The sequence below is a fragment of the Rhinopithecus bieti genome, unplaced genomic scaffold (assembly GCF_001698545.2).
Source record: "Rhinopithecus bieti isolate Rb0 unplaced genomic scaffold, ASM169854v2 scaffold_18688, whole genome shotgun sequence".
In the NCBI taxonomy this organism is placed as follows: domain Eukaryota; kingdom Metazoa; phylum Chordata; class Mammalia; order Primates; family Cercopithecidae; genus Rhinopithecus; species Rhinopithecus bieti.
Genome location: NW_016809492.1, coordinates 891,869 through 909,789, shown reverse-complemented (window position 1 = coordinate 909,789; position 17,921 = coordinate 891,869). Strand labels below are relative to the sequence as shown.

Here is a 17,921-nt window from a genome sequence, read left to right as displayed (position 1 = left end):
TTTTTTTTTTTTTTTTTTTTTTGTTTTTTTTTTTTTGCTGTGATGTCTAGGTGAAGATAAACCTGTTGAAGAATCTACCTGATATTCCCGATTACGTAATCCTCCATTGTATTTATGGTAAAATCAATTTTTCCATCTTTTTCCTGAGAAAAAGAGAATGGAAATAGGGATTAGGGGCTGATTTTTTTAATGTTGAAAAATAAAGAGAAATTTAAGGAGTGGCTGCTTATGCAATTGTGAAAGTCATCAAAGAGCTGGTACCTGACTGGGTTTAAACTCTGAAGTACTGTAATCTTTCTTCATCAAAATATGCAAAACAGCATCATGGATTGTTAAGAAAAGTATCGAGGTTTTCACTTCACCATCAAAAAATGCATACCGGTTAAGCTTCTCAATGAAGTCATCTGAAGAGAAAAAAACAGTAACTTTTAGGAAAAAAACAATTGTTTGACCACCAGTTTTTCCTTGAGGCTAGTAATTTCACCTTCCATTTGCAAATGTGCGTTTCATTGACATTTGGTTATTTGTAGGTTGCAGTGGTATAATACCGGTCTATCTTTAGTACAATGTCTTTTGGAACTAACAAATACCTTTGTAATAAAAAAAAAATTTAATGCCCTAATGTAAAAGGAGGAAGGCAAAGGAGCAAATGAAAAACAGTAGTTCCTAGAAGAAAATTCATTTAGGCAGGAGCCTAGTGAATTGATCTCCCTGCTTAATGATTGGAGTATCAAGTGTGGGTTCTTATTAAAGTTTAGGATTCTGCCAAAATGGAACATATGTTTATGGACCGGTGATATGCTGTGGTTCTTTATTGTAGCCCATTTTCGCAAAGCTGCTGGGTTTTATGAGAAAACATCTTCCTTACCACTTACCTCTCTAATCATCTTTGAGAAATCCCATTTTTGTAGGCACTAAACAGCATTCATTTACATAGATTACTCAACCAACTATTACCTTATGTCTGCCATGTGCAAAACTCTGGCTGAGTAATAAGAAAGATCAAAAGATAAATTAGACCTGAATCTTGCCCTCAAGGAAGATAGAACATTTATTTATATATTCCTGTAGTACTGACAGAAAACGTGTTGTATAATAACGAGGGCAAGGAGCAATCTAGTTTTTTCCCTTGTTTTCTTAGTTTTAGAATAATTCCCAGCACATAGTATGTCTTCATATTTTTTGTTGAATATATAAGAGAGAGAGAGATCAAGTACTATGAAAATTCTGAGAAAGTTACCTCTTGGTGGGTATCTGGGAAAACTTGAGCAGGTACCATCTAAAAGTGCCTAGGATTTGGAGAAAAGTGGAGGAAGAGAAGGTACACAATCATGGAGATGGATTCTTCTGTTCACAGACAAGCTTTCAGTGATAGAGGGAGAGGGAGCATGGAGGGCATTGTGGCCACCAGGATCTGGGATGGAGAGGGTGGCGTGCAGTGAGAAGGAAGGTGATAATCTTTGATAAAGACTGAAAAGAATGCCAGGCAGCAGAGACAGCAGGAACAGATACTTTCCAAGATATCTGGGATGATGGAAAAGGATAAAATTGTTAATAAATTAAAGGTTCCTGGGATCAAGGGGATATTTTTAATTATAAGGAAGTCTTGACAATGATTGAACTAATTTTCAGTCCCACCAACACTGTATAAGCACAGTGTGGCGATTCCTCAGAAGGCTAAAGATAAAAATACCATTTGACCCAGCAATTCCATTACTGGGTATATAACCAAAGGAATATAAATCATTCTGTTATAAAGATGCATGCATGCGTATGTTGATTGCTGCACTATTCACAATAGCAAAGACATGGACTCAACATAAATGCCCATCAGTAATAGAGTGGATAAAGAAAATGTGGTACATATACACCATGGAATACTATATAATCATAAAAAAAAAACAAGATAATATCCTTTGCAGGTACATGGAGTTGGAGGCCATTATCCTTTAGCAAACTAATGCAAACAGAAAACCAAATACTGCATATTCTCACTTATAAGTGGGAGCTAAATGATGAGGACACATGGACACATGGAGGGGAACAATAAACACTGGGGCCTATCAGAGGGTGAAGGGTGGGAGGAGGGAGAGGATCAGGAAAAATAACTTAATGGGTACTAGGCTTAATATCTGGATGATGAAATAATCTGCACAACAAACCCCCATGACACGAGTTTACCTATGTAACAAACCTACATGTGTACCCCTGAACTTAAAAGTTTTTTTTAAAAAGTCTTGAAACTGGAATACGTCTGTATATTTTAGGGACAGGATCCAGTAGAAAGGGAGAGATTAAGGATGCCAATTTTATACCTTTCGAAGGACCTGTGTACCACTTGTCTCTTCTCCCTAAAAAGCTCCCCCTAAGTACTTTCAAGGTTGACTGCCTCACTTCATTCTAGTCTCTACTAAAAATGTCATTTGCTGGACATCCCTGATCAGCAGTCCCTCCCTCCCTCCCTCCCTCCCTTCCTTCCTTCCTTCCTTCCTTCCTTCCTTCCTCTCTCTCTGTTTCCTCTCTCTCTCTTTTCTTTTTTTTTTTTTTTTTAATTTGAGACAGTCTTGCTCTGTCACCCAGGCTGGTGTGCAGTGGCATGATCACAGCTCACCGCAGCCTCGACCTCCCAGGCTCAAGTGATCCTTCCATCCTTCCACCTCAATCTCCTGAGTAGCTGGGACTACAGGCACATACCACCACACCCAGCTAATTTTTTGTTTTTTTTTTTAGAGATGGGGATTCACCATGTTGCTCAGGCTAATCTCAAACTCTGGGGCTTAAGTGATCTGCCTGCCTCAGCTTTCTAGAGTGCTAGGATTACAGGCATGAGCCACCACTCCCAGCCTCTGTTTCTTAACCCTGCTTTTTTCTTAGCACTTATCACTACCTGAAATATGCTTTTATTTGTTTATTATATGGCTTTCTGATGCGACTATAAGCTTCATGAGGACAGGGGCTTGTCAGATTCACTGCTGTATTCCCAGCACCCAGAACAGTGCCTGATAAATAGTAGGTATTCAGTAAGTCTTTACTGAATGCCCATGATGTCCTAGGATCTAGGGAAGAGACAGGAAATAAGAAGGCAAGAATGTTTTCAGTTGTTGTTGGAAAACTGCCTGAAGAAGCTTTCTTCAGAAAATGGGATGGGAGAGCATTATAGGGATGGACAAGGATATTAGTTAGAAAGTCCTTCTAGAAGGCCTAGTTGAGAAATGAGAAGGGTCTAGATTAAAGTTCTGGAAATGGATAGAAACTGATTTAAGAGGAAATATTTATAGGACCTGGTGACTCACTGACTAGAGGGAAGGAGAGGAGAAATTGATGGTTTCAGGGTTTCTATCTGGAAAACTAGGTAAGCAGTGATGCAGTGATTGTGATAGGAAAGAAGTATTTTTGGGAGGGGAATCATATACGTAGTTTTTAAAATGTGTATCTGAGGTGCCTGGGGGATATCCGGACAGTCAAGTCCGTTGGTCTGCAGCTCAGAAGAAAGGTCTGGGCTGGAGGTATAGTTTGGGGATTCATTAACAAGTAGATATACATGAAATCGTAAACATGTAGGAAATTGACTAGAAAGAGTCTGTGGAATTAGAACCATGGTATAGAGTGTAAGGTTGAAGCTTGGGAAGACTGAAAGAGTGGGAGTTGAACCAATGTCTGACCCTGAGGAGATGTTTGAGAGGTAGGAGGTGAATCAGAAATGTCTTGCCAGAGTCAGGAAGGGAGAGAGTTTCAAAGACAAATGCTAGAGAGAGCGCCTGATGCTTAAGTACGCTGCTGCAGAGGGACCTGAGACGAAGGCAGTTAATCCTGACAATCTGGACATTGCTGATAACCTTGGCAAGGATGGTCTCATCAGCAGGTGAAGCTAAACCAAATTATTATGGGCTGGAGAGTGCAAGGGAAGGGAGGAAGAGAGACAGAAAACGAGGCTAATTTTTCAGGAAATTTAGAGTGAAAAATAGTTAATCCTCCTTTGTTGCCTATGAAATCAGGATTCAAATTGTAGAATTTATTTAATTACATATCAACATAACTAAAATACAAAGATGCTGTTTCCATAGGGATTTTTATTGGGTTGGCTGCAAATTAGATTTTCATCTTGTTTATATAAAATACTCATTCTTTGGAGAGGCTGTCTAGATTGAGAGTTGGCATTGAGCCTGAAGTGATTGTCAGAACATAAAGCAAAAATAAAGCCGCTTACCATCAACTCCAACAATATACACATCTACCTTGATCCTGATAAATTCTTGCAAAATCTGTTAAAAAGAAAGTATATCTTCCTTAGGGAACAGTTTCACTTGTCAGAAATATAAAGAAAACAATCAGAATTATACCTTACGGGTGATATATTGCTTTCAGAAGCTTTAACATTTTGAAAAGAGATAATAGTGTCAAGAGATACTAAAGTTAAAACCAAGCCTCTATGACAGAAATAAACCCCAATAAAGGAGCCCTTCTCCTCAGTAAGAAGTTAAAAATGATCATTCTTGAAGGGAGTATTATGGGAAAATGTTCTGTCTCAGACTCACAAGAACAACTCTGATTTAATTTTAAAATAGTGTCTTCTTTGGGATGATCTCAACTAGAGCTTTCTTGCTGCATAAAAGTTTAAAAAAAGAACCTACGGATCATGAGTTGCTAATTACTCTTGTCCACAATGAATGGATATATCTAGCACCAATGAATCTTTATACATTTTTCTGGTCTCTAGGCTAAGAACAAATACCAGTAGTGATATGAGTAAGATCAGGGAAGGTAAGAAAAGTAGCTTATATTGTTGATCAGGTTAGATGATCATTAATATCATTAATATCATTGCCGTCATCAGTAAACACTTTCAGAACCTCTTCTAGGCACTTAACTAAGAATTAGAACCCCTGTCCTTTGTGTTATACTGCTAGAACCAAAAAATAAATGTGTGTGTGTGTGTGTGTGTGTGTGTGTGTGTGAAAATGCAGAAACAGTAAGCTAAAGTAATCAAAAGCTAAAATAAGCAAAAACTGAAACCAAAAAAAGAAAAGAAAACGCAAGTAGACTTAAGAGTTACATGATGTTAACATTAAAAAAAATTCTTCCATTTTCTAATTTTGTATCCAGTTCACATGTATCCAGTTCATGCTTAATAGGTCTTATCTTAGGTCAGCTCTCACTTGGGCAGATTTTGTGAAAATCCAAGAAAAGAGAGAAAGATGTAGAATTTCTTAAATTTTCTTTTATATGTTTCTGCATTTCTGTTAGAAACTAATTTATTTTAGAAATGTGATAAATCTGTGTAAAGAAAACAGGCTGCAATCTGATTGTCAGTCGTGTTTTGAAATCACATGTGACATTTATTCTTTCATATATCTATTTGGGTTTTAGCCATGTGAAAATCAGCTTATAGTGAATGAGGAGTAAAACAAAAGGATCCACTCTTACATTTTTTCCCAGGACCTTTCCAGATCTTCTCTGATTTCAGAATAATTTAGATACTATGCCCACAAAGATTTGAAAACACCACAGAATTGAAATTTGAAAGGAATGTGAGCATAGTTGTCCACCAGCAGATTCATCATACATTAGTATTGTAGATTTGATTCCCTTCAATATAGTACACAGTCTCATGGAAAATGCCGTTTTCAAGAGTCCACTGAACACCACCTTTCCCTCCGTGGAATATTCTAAGATTATAATTTGCTTCTAATTAAATGCATGTTACCTAAAGGAGCATCCTTCCACAAATACAATTATTATTTTTTTGAGACAGAGTCTCGCTTTGTTCCTGGAGTGCAGTGGTGCAATTTTGGCTCACTGCAATTTCCACCTCCCAGGTTCAAGCCATTCTCCTGCCTCAGCCTCCCAAGTAGCTGGGATTACAGGTGCATGCCACCACGCCCAGCTGTATTTCTAGTAGAGATGGGGCTTCACCATGTTGGCCAGGCTGATCTCAAACTCCTGACCTCAGGTGATCCACCCACCTCAGCCTCCCAAAGTGCTGGGATTACAGGCGTGAGCCACTGTGCCCAGCCCACAAATACAATTTTTTTTTTTACCTTCAGTCATTGATTGGTTGTTTCCATTAAGAACAAAGAAATTACCGATTTAAGGCCCCTCATTGAAGAAACATCAAGAAAGGACACTGCTGAAAAGTCGAGAATGAGGCTGTGGAGGCTGATTTTGGGGACCTCAATGTTGAGAGGAAGCTGATCATTCCAGTCAATATGGAAGGGCAGGTCTGTGGTATCGATTGGCTGGTCCAGTACTTGTATCTGATTGTTGTCCAGCTCTTCATCGGAATCTTTTATGGTATCAACAGTACATATAAATCCTTTCTGCAGGAGAGGATAACAAGCGTAAAAACTGTGACCAAGAAAAACATTGTGTATGTCAGAGATAGCCAGTGAGTTTCAGAAGCACTGATTCAGAGTTGAGCCAAACAATGGAATTGGACTACGTGTGGTGGCTCATGCCTGTAATCCCAGCACTTTAGGAAACTGAGGTGGGAGAATCACTTGAGCCCAGGAGTTTGAGACCAGCAAGGGCAACATGGTAAGACCCCATCTCTGCAAAAAAATTAAAAAATTAGCCAGGCGTGGTGGCACATGTGCTTGTAGTTTCAGCTACTTGCAGGCTGAGGTGGCGGGGTCACTTGAGTCTGGGAGGTCAAGGCTGCAATGAGCTGTGATCGCACCACTGCACTCCAGCCTAGGCCACAGAGCGAGACACTGTCTCAAAACAACAACAAGATTGTAGACACTTGTGTTTGGTGCTTTTCCCAGGAGAATAAAAATTTTAGGGAGACCCTCAAAAGGATGTCATTTTAAAATATAACACTCATTGATACATGAAATCCCTTGTTTATCTTGCATTTCACTTAAAGGAATGGAACTAACCCCTTGAATCATCCTTTACTAAGCTTTTAGGTATAATGCATAGAAATGTGGTCAAGGAACTTACTGGTGTTACTTGCAGCAGGCCTTGCTTCTGCAGTTTTCGGATTTTCCTCAAAGCTTTGTTGCGCTTGCGTAGAATTCGAAGTGGACTGAAGCCAACCTGAGAAACCCATTGCTATGTTACAAGAGTACTCAATATTCTGTTACGTATATAGCATAATTCTAACAACTTTAACTGGAGTGATTTGAGGTATTGGGACAGATAATAAAAATATTTGTGACAAAATTTAAACGTGGTTTAAACAATATCAGCAACAACATTGTGTCAGATCCATGGTCTGCTCCACCTGTGTGCAGTTACCAACAGTCAAAAGCTTTTGTATAACACAGTCCAGGATTCATCCATAAATTATCCATGAATGGACATAAACTCTGTTTGAATCTGTTTGTGTTTGGAACCTACACAACTCTTAGGGGATTTTATTTTATTTATTTTCTATTTATTGAGTATGAGTGGCACCTACGTAAATATTCTGCTTGTATGTAATTTTTATCTTATTAAAATTTATATAATTGTATGTTTATTATATAATTTTATTTTATAATTTTAGTATTATATTTGAGGGTAATCTTTGTTTTTTTTTATTTTTTTTGACACTAATGAATTCTTATTGCTGTAATATTTAGTTCCAGATAAATAAGAGAGGAGGATCAAATTATGTAATAAAAAATCCTCAGCCAGGCGTGGTGGCTCACGCCTCCAATCCTAAGACTTTGGGAGGCCGAGGTGGGAGGATTGCATGAGGCCATGAGTTCAAGGGCAGCCTGGGCAACAAAGCAAGCACTTGTCTCTACAAAAAATTTAAAATTTAGTGGGGTATAGTGGCACATGCCTGGAGTCTCATCTACTTGGGGGGCTGAGGCAGGGGGATTGCTTGAACCCCAGAGTTTGAGGTTGCAGTGAGCTGTGATCATGCCAGCCTGGGTGACAAAGCAAGACCTTGTCTCAAAAAAAAAAAAAAAAACCAACACAAATCCTTGACAAAAAATATAGTTAGATGGAAGTTTACTAGAGTAATCGAAAAGGGCAGTACAGAAAACCAAATATACAATATAATCTCATTTTGCAAACAACAGCAAAAAAGTGGGTAGAAAAATATCTGATGCATATCAAACTAATAATAATAGTTAAGGTTTAAGGCAGAGGCTCTATGCAAGGTACAGAGAGACCAAAGCCATGTTTCAAGAGGGAGGACTGAATTTTTTTTGTTAACTGTCAAGATTGCTTCCTTGTCATCATCTCTTCAGTTTGCGAGGGACACTCAGTATTTATTGTTATTCGTACTAACTATTCATTTACAACTGCTATACTGAATCTCTTGATGATGCGGTCAAATATTAAATGCTCCTTCATTGTTTCTGAAGTTGATGCCCAAAGAAAATCTGTAGGATGACACCTACTAAAAGCCAGCAGCCCAAAATGTGGTAAATTTTTTTTACTCTACAGCAGAATTTGAGAAAATGATTCTTCTATATTAGATGTCAGCTGAAAAGGCTTATTTCCCAACCTATTAACAAACTCCCATAAGGTTGTTTCATCTGCTCTGGGACATGGGACAAAAAACACTGACACAACCCCACCTCAACATATGTGACATAACCCAGCCTCAACAATGACCTTACAGAATAATGACATTTGCAGATATTCAGTGAGATTACAAGGAAAAAAATTAAATAACCCCAAACCTTACAGCATCGATAAGTTTCTGCCTAAAGAAACCAATGTTTGCAAAGTAGATAGGAGATGGACATCTGAAAATTTTCACTCCTTTCAGCTCATACATCTATAAGGCAGAGAAGCATTGTTAGATGGTGCCCATTAGATCCATACTTAATATCATTTAGCAAGTCAAAGAAAAAAATGAATCTCCCTTACATCATAATAATCTTTTTTATTCTTATAGATGTTGCTTCTTCCAATATTAGCCAGCGTGCTGCATTTTGGACTGTCGGGAGAAAAACACCAAGTAAATCATTCATGTATGTTTGTTAAGCCTATAAGGCTAACACTGATTTTTTTCCCAGCATACCAAAGCAGGCTCACTTTTCAAAATGTAAAAGGTTGGGGAATTATCATGCCATCAGAGGCTCTGGAAGGTGAACACCTTGTTTTACTTATCTTTGTGTCCTTTCACAACACCTAAAAAGTGCCTCCCATTTGTCATGTTACAGTTTACAAAGCACTCCATATGCTTTTGCCATTTTGTTTCTGAATGTCACAGTTATTCCATGAGGTAAGGCAGATATGATTACCCAGTTGTATGGATGAGGACATGGAAAAGTAAAATGACTTGCTTATGACCATTCAGTTTGTCTCTATGTTTGATGGGTTCCCAGTAAATAACGGAATGAAATATAAATAAATGAAAGAGTGCAGGAGTATTTCAATATCGATGTATTCCATCAGTCAGGGATTGACTTTGTGATAACAACTTCTGTTCTAGAACTCCTTAGTTCCCAAGGAAGCCTCTTTCTCTGTCACACCATGTAATTCAAAATAGGCTTAGCAACCACTTGGCAGTGATGTTACATGGCAAAGATTTTTAAAAATCAAGGCTGGGCGCCATGGCTCATGACTGTAATCCCAGCACTTTGGCAGGCTGAGGCGGGCAGATCACCCTAGGTCAGGAGTTCATGAACCAGTCTGGCCAACATGGTGAAACCCCATCTCTAGTAAAAATACAAAAATTAGCCAGGTGCAGTGGCAGGCACCTATAGTCCCAGCTACTTGGGAGGCTGAGGCAGGAGAATTGCTTGAACGCAGGAGGCAGAGGTTGCAGTGAATCGAGATTGCACCATTGCACTCCAGCCTAGGCAACAAGAGCGAAACTCTGTCTCAAAAAATAATAAATAAATAAACAATAACAAAAAAGATGCTTGGACTGAATTATTATTAAAAATCAAGAATTCCAAATGGCTTTTGTAGAATTTTTAAAGAGGAGCCTTTGAGAAGTTCTCTAATCCAGCTCCATATTTTAAAGGTATGAGTGCAATCTAACAACCTATAAAAGAAATCCATCCACTAGATGGAAAGAATCTCACAGTCTCAGTAACACATTTCCATGTTTAACAAGTACAAGGCAAAGACATTAAACCTGCTTGGAATAGAATTACTTTTGGTTTATAGCTGGGAGAACAGACTCAGAGATTTATATGATTTATTTGAACTGGAGTCAAAGCCAGGAGCAGACCAACAGCAGGTCTCCTCCCTGGGCTGATACTCCAAAGCTGGGCCATGCTATTGCCCTTCAGGCCTTGAGATGAGCAACTGGAGGGAGGATAAACTATCCCATCCTGATAGAAATGCACACCTATCAACCAACTACTGTTCTCTTAGCCAGTGGCATTTTTTTTTCTCTTCTGATTTGGGCAGGTCCAAGCATGCTTGGATGCAGAGCACTTTGAGCACTCACAATTGGGTCCTGAACACGATGGTTAGCAGTTGAAATGCCACACTAGCTGCCAGGCCTAGCCCGAGTCCCAGGACAATGGTGAAGATGCAGGTCATGACCCAAATTAACTGTGAAAAGAAAGCAACACATACACTACAATTTACTTTGATTAAAGTACAATGTCGAGATGGGGTCTTTAAAAAAACTTTTTTTCTTTTTTTGTAGAGATAGTGAGACCTTGTCTCTATAAAAAAAAAAAAAAAAATTAAAACTTTGCCAGACGTGGTGGAAGTTGGAAGTTGGAAGTTGTCATCTTGGGCAAGGGAGCAAAGTGCACAGAAGACGCTTGTCTCAAGAGGTCATTTCTGCTGGCTCAGGTTCTGGGCCACCAAAACACAAGCAAACATAAGAGGATTCAAAGAAAGTGTATTCATTTCTAATCCCATTTCCAACCCATTTAGGAAATGGAATTGTCTGTCACAGTGATAACTATAATTGCAAAAACTGCAATTATTTTTGCACCAACCTAATATAACCAGCTGCTATTCATTAAAATCAGCAAATTAGACTAGGCATGAAGGCTTACGTCTGTAATGCCAGCACTTTGGGAGGCTGAGGTGGGAGGATCACTTGAGGCCAGGAGTTCAAGACCAACCTGGGCAACATAGAATCTGTTTCTACAAAAAATTTTTAAAAATTAGCTGAGGATGGTGGTGTGCAGCTGTAGTCATAGCACTCAGGAGGCTGGGGCAGGGGAATCGCCTGAGCCCAGGAGTTAGAGGTTATAGTGAGCTAGGATGGCACCATTGCACTCCAGCCTGGGTGACAGAGGGAGATCCTATCTCTTAAAAAAAAAAAAAAATCAACAAATTAACTGGTAGAGCTTATACTAATGTTTTACTCTTGGTCTGTGGATTTAATTGATGGTTGCTATCTTTATAAGAATTTTAGCATGCCAAAAGGGTATTAAAATACCCCACAAAAGTAAACCAACTGTAGTTTACTAGTTATGATCTTTAAATACCTAAAGGTATGTTAGCAAGCATTTTTACACCAGACTTTGACCTTGTTAAAATAGCAAAGCATGTGAGAGCAAGGGGGAGCCTTTCCAAATGAGAGTATTTCCAAAAGGAATGTTCAGAAATTAAGTTCTCCACAGATTTGTGAAAACAAACACATTATGTAATGAAAAACAGAAGCCATGCATACCCTAAAATTCCAAGAGTTTCTGTGGTATTTCGGATTACTGCAAGAACTTTTAGAATAGGCCTAAGGAAGTTCTAGACTAGTGTTTCATGGAGCCTCTTCTTTTAAATTAAAAGTAGCCCATTTTTTTAAAGTCCGAGAAAACGATCATTAGAGTATGCAATTTAAAAATAACAAATAAAACAAACTAAGGTTATTTTGAACAGATATATAGAAACAAAATTTCACTTAGTTTACATATAAACATTCATTTCACATTAACGTTAAAATGCTATTGTGATTTATCTCTCTTTCAAATACTATTGCCTCTACTTACACAATCATATTTATCCTTTCGCCACAATCTGCATATTTCAGCAAACTGCATCAGCATTCCCTTTAAGTTTCCCAGTGCTAAAGCTGCCAGGACGGACTGTGAAAAACATAAACATGAGATGTACTTTAAGTTAATGAAATAAATCATATGGAAGCAAAGGTGAAGGCTGTAGATAAGTGTGTGCTTTAAAGGGCCTCAAAGCAAATCAAAGCATACACCCTTTTCCGGTGTGCGATGCCACACAGGACACACCAGAACTGGTACTCTGACCTGTTCCTATGAATGACTTTGTCCCCACCAAAGTGACGTGATTATGAGATAGATCATCTGATGGCATTTAGTAGCCTGCACCTTGGGACAGAGAAAGGCAGACCTTCAGACATATGACAGATAAACACTTGGAATAAATTCTTCCCAAGCAGAGACAGTCTAATGTGTGTTTGTTTATTGGAGTCAAGGAGAAGGGGGTTGGTCTTTGTTAAAAATAATAATAATAATAGCTTGGGGAGCTTGAGGTCCTGGAATGAGATGACTTGAGGTGGGCTTTCTGAGACAGCATGAAACATATCTATCTAGTTCCTGCTGTATCCCCAGAACCTACTATGTTAAACGCACATAGGAGGGGCTTTAAAATTAGTCAGTGAATGAGTGGCTGAGCCAATGAATGAGTATTTCCCAGGCCAGTACTAATCCCTACAGCCACACTTCAGGCTTCCAATTCTTCCACTGCCAGAATGTGATCTTTTGTCTTGTAGGTATTGTGATAGTTAGGGTGAAAAATGCTGAATAGCTAAGTACATTCTCTTTGTTCTTTGGATTTTAACATAATTGTAGGAACATGCCCCTCACCGTCCCATTCCCCCTGCCAATTTATGTTGTTTTATTCTGAATAGAGTATGGAATTTGTATACTGCTATACCATGAAAACACAATGTACAAAGAAAAGCCATACACAGTTTTTATTTTTATATCTTGAGGACGGTAGAACTGATCTGCCTATTTCTAATTTTCACAGGTAATCCTTATAATATAATATCTAAGCAATTAATTTTACTAACTGTGAGAATAGAAGTCACAACTTAGAAGGAATATGGTCTAGAAATTTGGTACGCAAGTGAATGCCAGTTAAAAAATGCTGAAAATTGAATGAAGTCTGTAATCTACTTAACATACTATACTAATGTATTGTACTGATATTGTACTACAGCTATGTAAGATGTCACCATTGTGGTAGCTAGGTGAAGAATTCAGAGGACTGTACAACAGGCCTCTCCACTTTGCAGGACTTTAAATTCTCTAAGTATAAAATATGTCAAGAGACACCTGTGCGAAGAGACTTCTTTTTTTTTTATTGGGCATTATTTCCCATCTAGTCAGTATTCTACGGAAAAACAATTTGAAATAATTTACAATGACATACATATATAACAGAGTACTTTTAAAGTAAAGATTACAGAGCATTAAGAAATCACAGAAAGGAAAGGGGGATAATTTCCGCAGGAACCTGGTATCCATACTGCATTTGATATAAAGGATTAAATGAAGATAAAATGCTTAGAGCTCTGCTGACATGCAGTGAGAACTCAACAAATATCTATTATGAGCTTTTACTATGGGTTATTTTGCCTTCATATGATAAAAAGAAGCAAAATAGTTATTCAGGTGAATGAAACAAAGACATTCCTGACCACAATGATCTAAAAAGAACATATCACAGGACCCTTTTAAAAAGGGGCTTTGATTAAATCTTGGACAACATTTGGTAATTATTTCTTTAGTGTTTCCAAATTGATGTGGGCTAGGTAGAACCCAAGTTTACACCCAGGGAGAAGCATGAGAGGGTGGAGTTCTCTCTGTAGGGGTGAGTGTATGTGTGTTTATTTTTATTGAGATACGTTCTTCTGTTTCTTTAGTGGTGACTTTTTCATTCCTTTTATGCCACTTATTTTGAAATCAGAAGTATAGCCTATGGAGAATGCATATTTTAGCAAATTTTCTCCGCCCTGCTTGAAGATGGATTTGGCCAGTGAGCTTTTTGAGATGGCCACACTGGGAGTCTAGAAACCTGGGACCAAAGTCACCGTTCGGCTACCAACCAACAAGGAAAAAAGGCCTAGGTAACAGCCAATAGACATTGGTGGGCTGTATCATATCTCTGTGTCCTTTGTAGCCAGAAGTGTAATGCAATGTAGAAGAATAATAATGTTAACAATAATGACTATCATTTATCAAGTATTTATCATATGCCAAACCGTCAGCTAAGTAGTTCACATACATGCTCTTATTTATTTTTATAGTCACTCTCTATAGTGGGTATTATTTGTCTTTCTATTTTACAAATACACTTGGGTTCAGCAAGGTTTAGTAATTTGCCCAAAATCACACAGATAATAAGTGGCAGAGCCAGGATTAGAAGGAGGTCAGCAGGGCTCCATGTACCACCTCAAAATTATATTAAAACCACAGGAACAATATATTTACTGTCGTCTTGTCTCCTAGAGAGCCTTTGCTTTCCAGGGTCTGATGGTATGTTTTACATCTGAGTACTGCAGCAGTTTACAAAGCATTAAACTAAACCCTCAAGCTTATAGGCAGAGGAGCATGAGAGTAGGGCTGGGAGGTCTGTGCTGGCTATTCACTCCCATCCCACAATCCAACAGTGTTGGTCTTGGAGTTAAACCAAAGTTCTAGGAGCTTCAGGGTGTGTTCCTAAGAACAAGTTGTGTGGCTGGTAGCGCCATTCTCTGAATTAGAGAGAGGGCCTGATTACCTTAACCTTTAAGAAAACCTCAACTCAGTGCATGCATGTTGAAGGTGTGGTGCCAGGTGCCCTCCTATTTCAACATTAATTCTGTTTGGGGCTATGCACATGCAAAGTGTAGAGGAGGTAAGGCAGGTTGGGCATCTGTGTTCCTAACATTCAGAACACGTTGCCAGGGGAAAAGAAATATTTTTGGCTCACACAGAGTATTGGCTAAGAAGAGTACTTGAGAGTTTGTCATTACCTCCTTTCCCCTAGTTTAGTTTGTGCTTTCAGAATTTAAGAACCAGGGTCCTTGATTTACCACCAAAAGGAGAGATGCTATCCAAAGAGAGTGTTACCCTTTGTAGAGGCTCCAGGAGAAATCCAATGGCTAGAATGACAATCAGCACGACGATGGCACTAATAAGCCCAGCAATCTGTGAGGATAAAAAATTATTATCACCAACTCAACTTTTCCCCTGGCTTGAATTTCCTAGTTACTAATGCTAGGACGGTGCTTGCAGCAAAGATCTTGACATACCTGTGTTTTGCCTCCTGTGCTCTCCTGAACTGCTGATCTGGAGAGGGCAGTACTCCCAGCAAATCCTCTGAATGCTCCACAGACTATGTTGCTCAATCCCAAGGCTATTAACTCCTGACAGGAAAACAAGAAGGAACCTTTTTCAGAAGTGGCACCATTGATATTATGTGTGCAAAATATTATTTAAAGTTGCCCATTGAGACCCAGTGTAGTTTGTATACTTACCTGATTGCCATCAAGTGGGTAATCGTGTTTGAGGGAATAGACACAGGCAACTGAAAAGGCCACTGCAAATCCAACCATTGCGATGGCAAAGCAATCTCCTATGGTGTCTTGGAAAACCGTCACATCAGGTGCTTTAGGGGGCTCAAATCTAAAATCAAAATTAAGCAAGTCTGAATGTCACCAACCAATTTATAAACTGATATAATCATTGGACAAATCTATGAATGAATGCAATCTAGGCTGAGTTGTGTCTCACTTTGGAGTATGATTAACAAGAATTTAGCTCCACTGACAACTTTGCAATCTGCTTTCTTACTGCTGAAAAACAACACTGCCTGAATTTGGTAAAAAATTGCAAATTCAATCCAAGGATAGTGGTAAATGAGATATGATTTTGCCAGTAGAACCACGTTATAATGTGCATATGTATTCCTATAAGCTTCCTGCAAAATGTCTTCTATTCCGCTTGTATTGTTATGCTGGGTTGCAAAGTATTACTCAAAATGCTCCCGACAGTTATCCATAGATGAAGGCCCTTTGAGCAAACACAGTTGTGAGACAAGGAAAGCAAAAAAGTCTTCTTTCCATTGATAATAATAACCTTTCATGGAAAGCTCCTGGTAAACAGATGGGCCTTGGACTGCCCTACACTACACAGAAATGCTAGAGCCAACCATGACCCTAATGGAGAGTGGGTTTCTCCTTAAGGTGATATATGTCAGAAAAACCTTCAACTCACAGGGCATACTTCTGTGCTTATGCCTCTTGAATGTAGATCAGTTCAATTATATTTACTACTTGTATTATAAAAGGTGCATGCATCTCAAACTCAACATCAATTTACTAAAATGTTCCACTCCTGTAAATGTCTATTTCTGACATCAGACTTATTGGAAATGGGTTAATTAGGTCCAATCAACTCTTTCTGAATTGCTCTTCCACATTTTGTGAATGTCTATGGTTCCACATTTTTAGCTCTAATTTTGAAGAAGTACTATTATACCATATTCTGATGCCATTATAAATCCAAAAGTTAGCTTGGAATGTTGCTTTGTTTTTTTAATAACCAGGACTTTATTATTCTTTTGTTCTGGTCTCTGAACACCATAGACAGAATGGTGTGATGAAGATTTACAGTCTAAAGACTTGGGTTCATTTCCTGGCTCTGCCACTTGCCCTTCCTGAGTCACAATTTCCTCATTTGTAGAGTGAGGATAATAACACTTGTTCTCTGATTTTTGAGATGGGGGTCTCCTGTTTCCTAGGCTGGAGTGCACAGCTCACTGCAACCTCCACCTTCCAGGCTCAAGAGACCCCCCCGCCTCAGCCTCCTAAGTAGCTGGGACTACAGGCACCCGCCACCATGCCCGGCTAATTTTTGTATTTTTAGTAGAGACGGGGTTTCACTATGTTAGCCAGGATTGTTTCGAACTCATATCCTCAAGTGATCCACCTGCCTTGGCCTCCCAAAGTGCTAGAATTACAGGCGTGAGCCATGGTTCCCGGCCTTGTTCTCTTTTCTTCACAGTTTAGTGGGAGGGTCAAATAATAAATGCAAATACTATTTACACACTGTAAAACACAAAGTACCTGTTAGCTGTTATTACAGGATCCCTCTGGAATCTGAATATACCCCTTATGTTTCCTTTACTGTTTCAATGAGCACTTTTCCTCAGCCAAATTATTTGTATTTAGTATATGAGACTTTGCAAAATAACTTCTAAGGTGGCATACTCATGAACAGCAGGTTAGCAATAATTAATAATCACTACCTTCCAGTTATATTCTATTTGCAATCAACAAAAACCTAAAATACCTACTCAATTATCACCCAGAAAAAAAAAATGGAACATAAAAAGCTCAAGCGCTTGCTACCTAATTTAGGTGTTAAACTAGTAACAATAGTAGTGTAATTTGAACATTTATTGTAAGTCAGGCACTTAAATATGTTACATGTATTAACTCACTTAACTCTTAAAAGAATCCTACTTGATAGCTAGTATTTTTAGCCTCATTTCTACAGCCAAGGACATTGAGGCACAGAGTTTTTGGTAATGTGCTCAAGCTCAAAAAGTGAGTCAGAATCAAATCTCAGGCACTCTGTCTCTAGAACACTTGAGCTTACCTACTAGGTTACACTGCCTCTCTGTTGAATGTAATGGTTACCCGTTCCCATACCCCACACACTGTGGAGAGAGGTTCACTGACATTGAAAATATACTCACTAAATAAGACTGTTGTTGAGGTGTTTAAGGTGTAACTCAGTGATCTTAAGTTTATCTTTTATTTTCCAAACCCTTCTGACAAGATCCTGTTTGATTTTACATTTATTTATTTATTTTTTCTATTTGGTTTATGTCTCCCAAGATGTTTAACTTAAGTGAAATCACTTGAAAGTGGCAGACTAGAAGGAAACCCTAGAAATAGTCTTTCAGTTTCAGCCTAATTTCCACTTTAAAACTTTAAAATTAAAAGTGACGTTTGAGATTCATGAAGTACAACACATGAAGATCTGGTAATAAAATTTTTTTCTTTAAAAAAATAAAAAATACATTTATTT

The 17,921-nt window shown here is 38.4% G+C and overlaps 1 protein-coding gene across 3 annotated transcripts in view; it reads right to left on the bottom strand.

Moving 5' to 3' along the window:
• Positions 1 to 17,921, bottom strand: part of SLC26A3 (solute carrier family 26 member 3) — a 37,684-nt gene that overhangs the window by 2,070 nt on the left and 17,693 nt on the right. For all 3 annotated transcript variants that reach the window (XM_017889597.1, XM_017889599.1, XM_017889598.1), the window contains 12 exons: positions 15,362 to 15,509; positions 15,137 to 15,250; positions 14,955 to 15,032; positions 11,853 to 11,948; positions 10,352 to 10,458; positions 8,815 to 8,884; positions 8,630 to 8,722; positions 6,943 to 7,038; positions 6,084 to 6,317; positions 4,208 to 4,262; positions 262 to 404; positions 79 to 143 (listed from right to left, as the gene is read on the bottom strand). In XM_017889597.1, the coding sequence (XP_017745086.1) occupies positions 79 to 143; positions 262 to 404; positions 4,208 to 4,262; positions 6,084 to 6,317; positions 6,943 to 7,038; positions 8,630 to 8,722; positions 8,815 to 8,884; positions 10,352 to 10,458; positions 11,853 to 11,948; positions 14,955 to 15,032; positions 15,137 to 15,250; positions 15,362 to 15,509 (1,299 nt within the window). The remainder of the gene's footprint in view (positions 1 to 78; positions 144 to 261; positions 405 to 4,207; positions 4,263 to 6,083; positions 6,318 to 6,942; positions 7,039 to 8,629; positions 8,723 to 8,814; positions 8,885 to 10,351; positions 10,459 to 11,852; positions 11,949 to 14,954; positions 15,033 to 15,136; positions 15,251 to 15,361; positions 15,510 to 17,921) is intronic.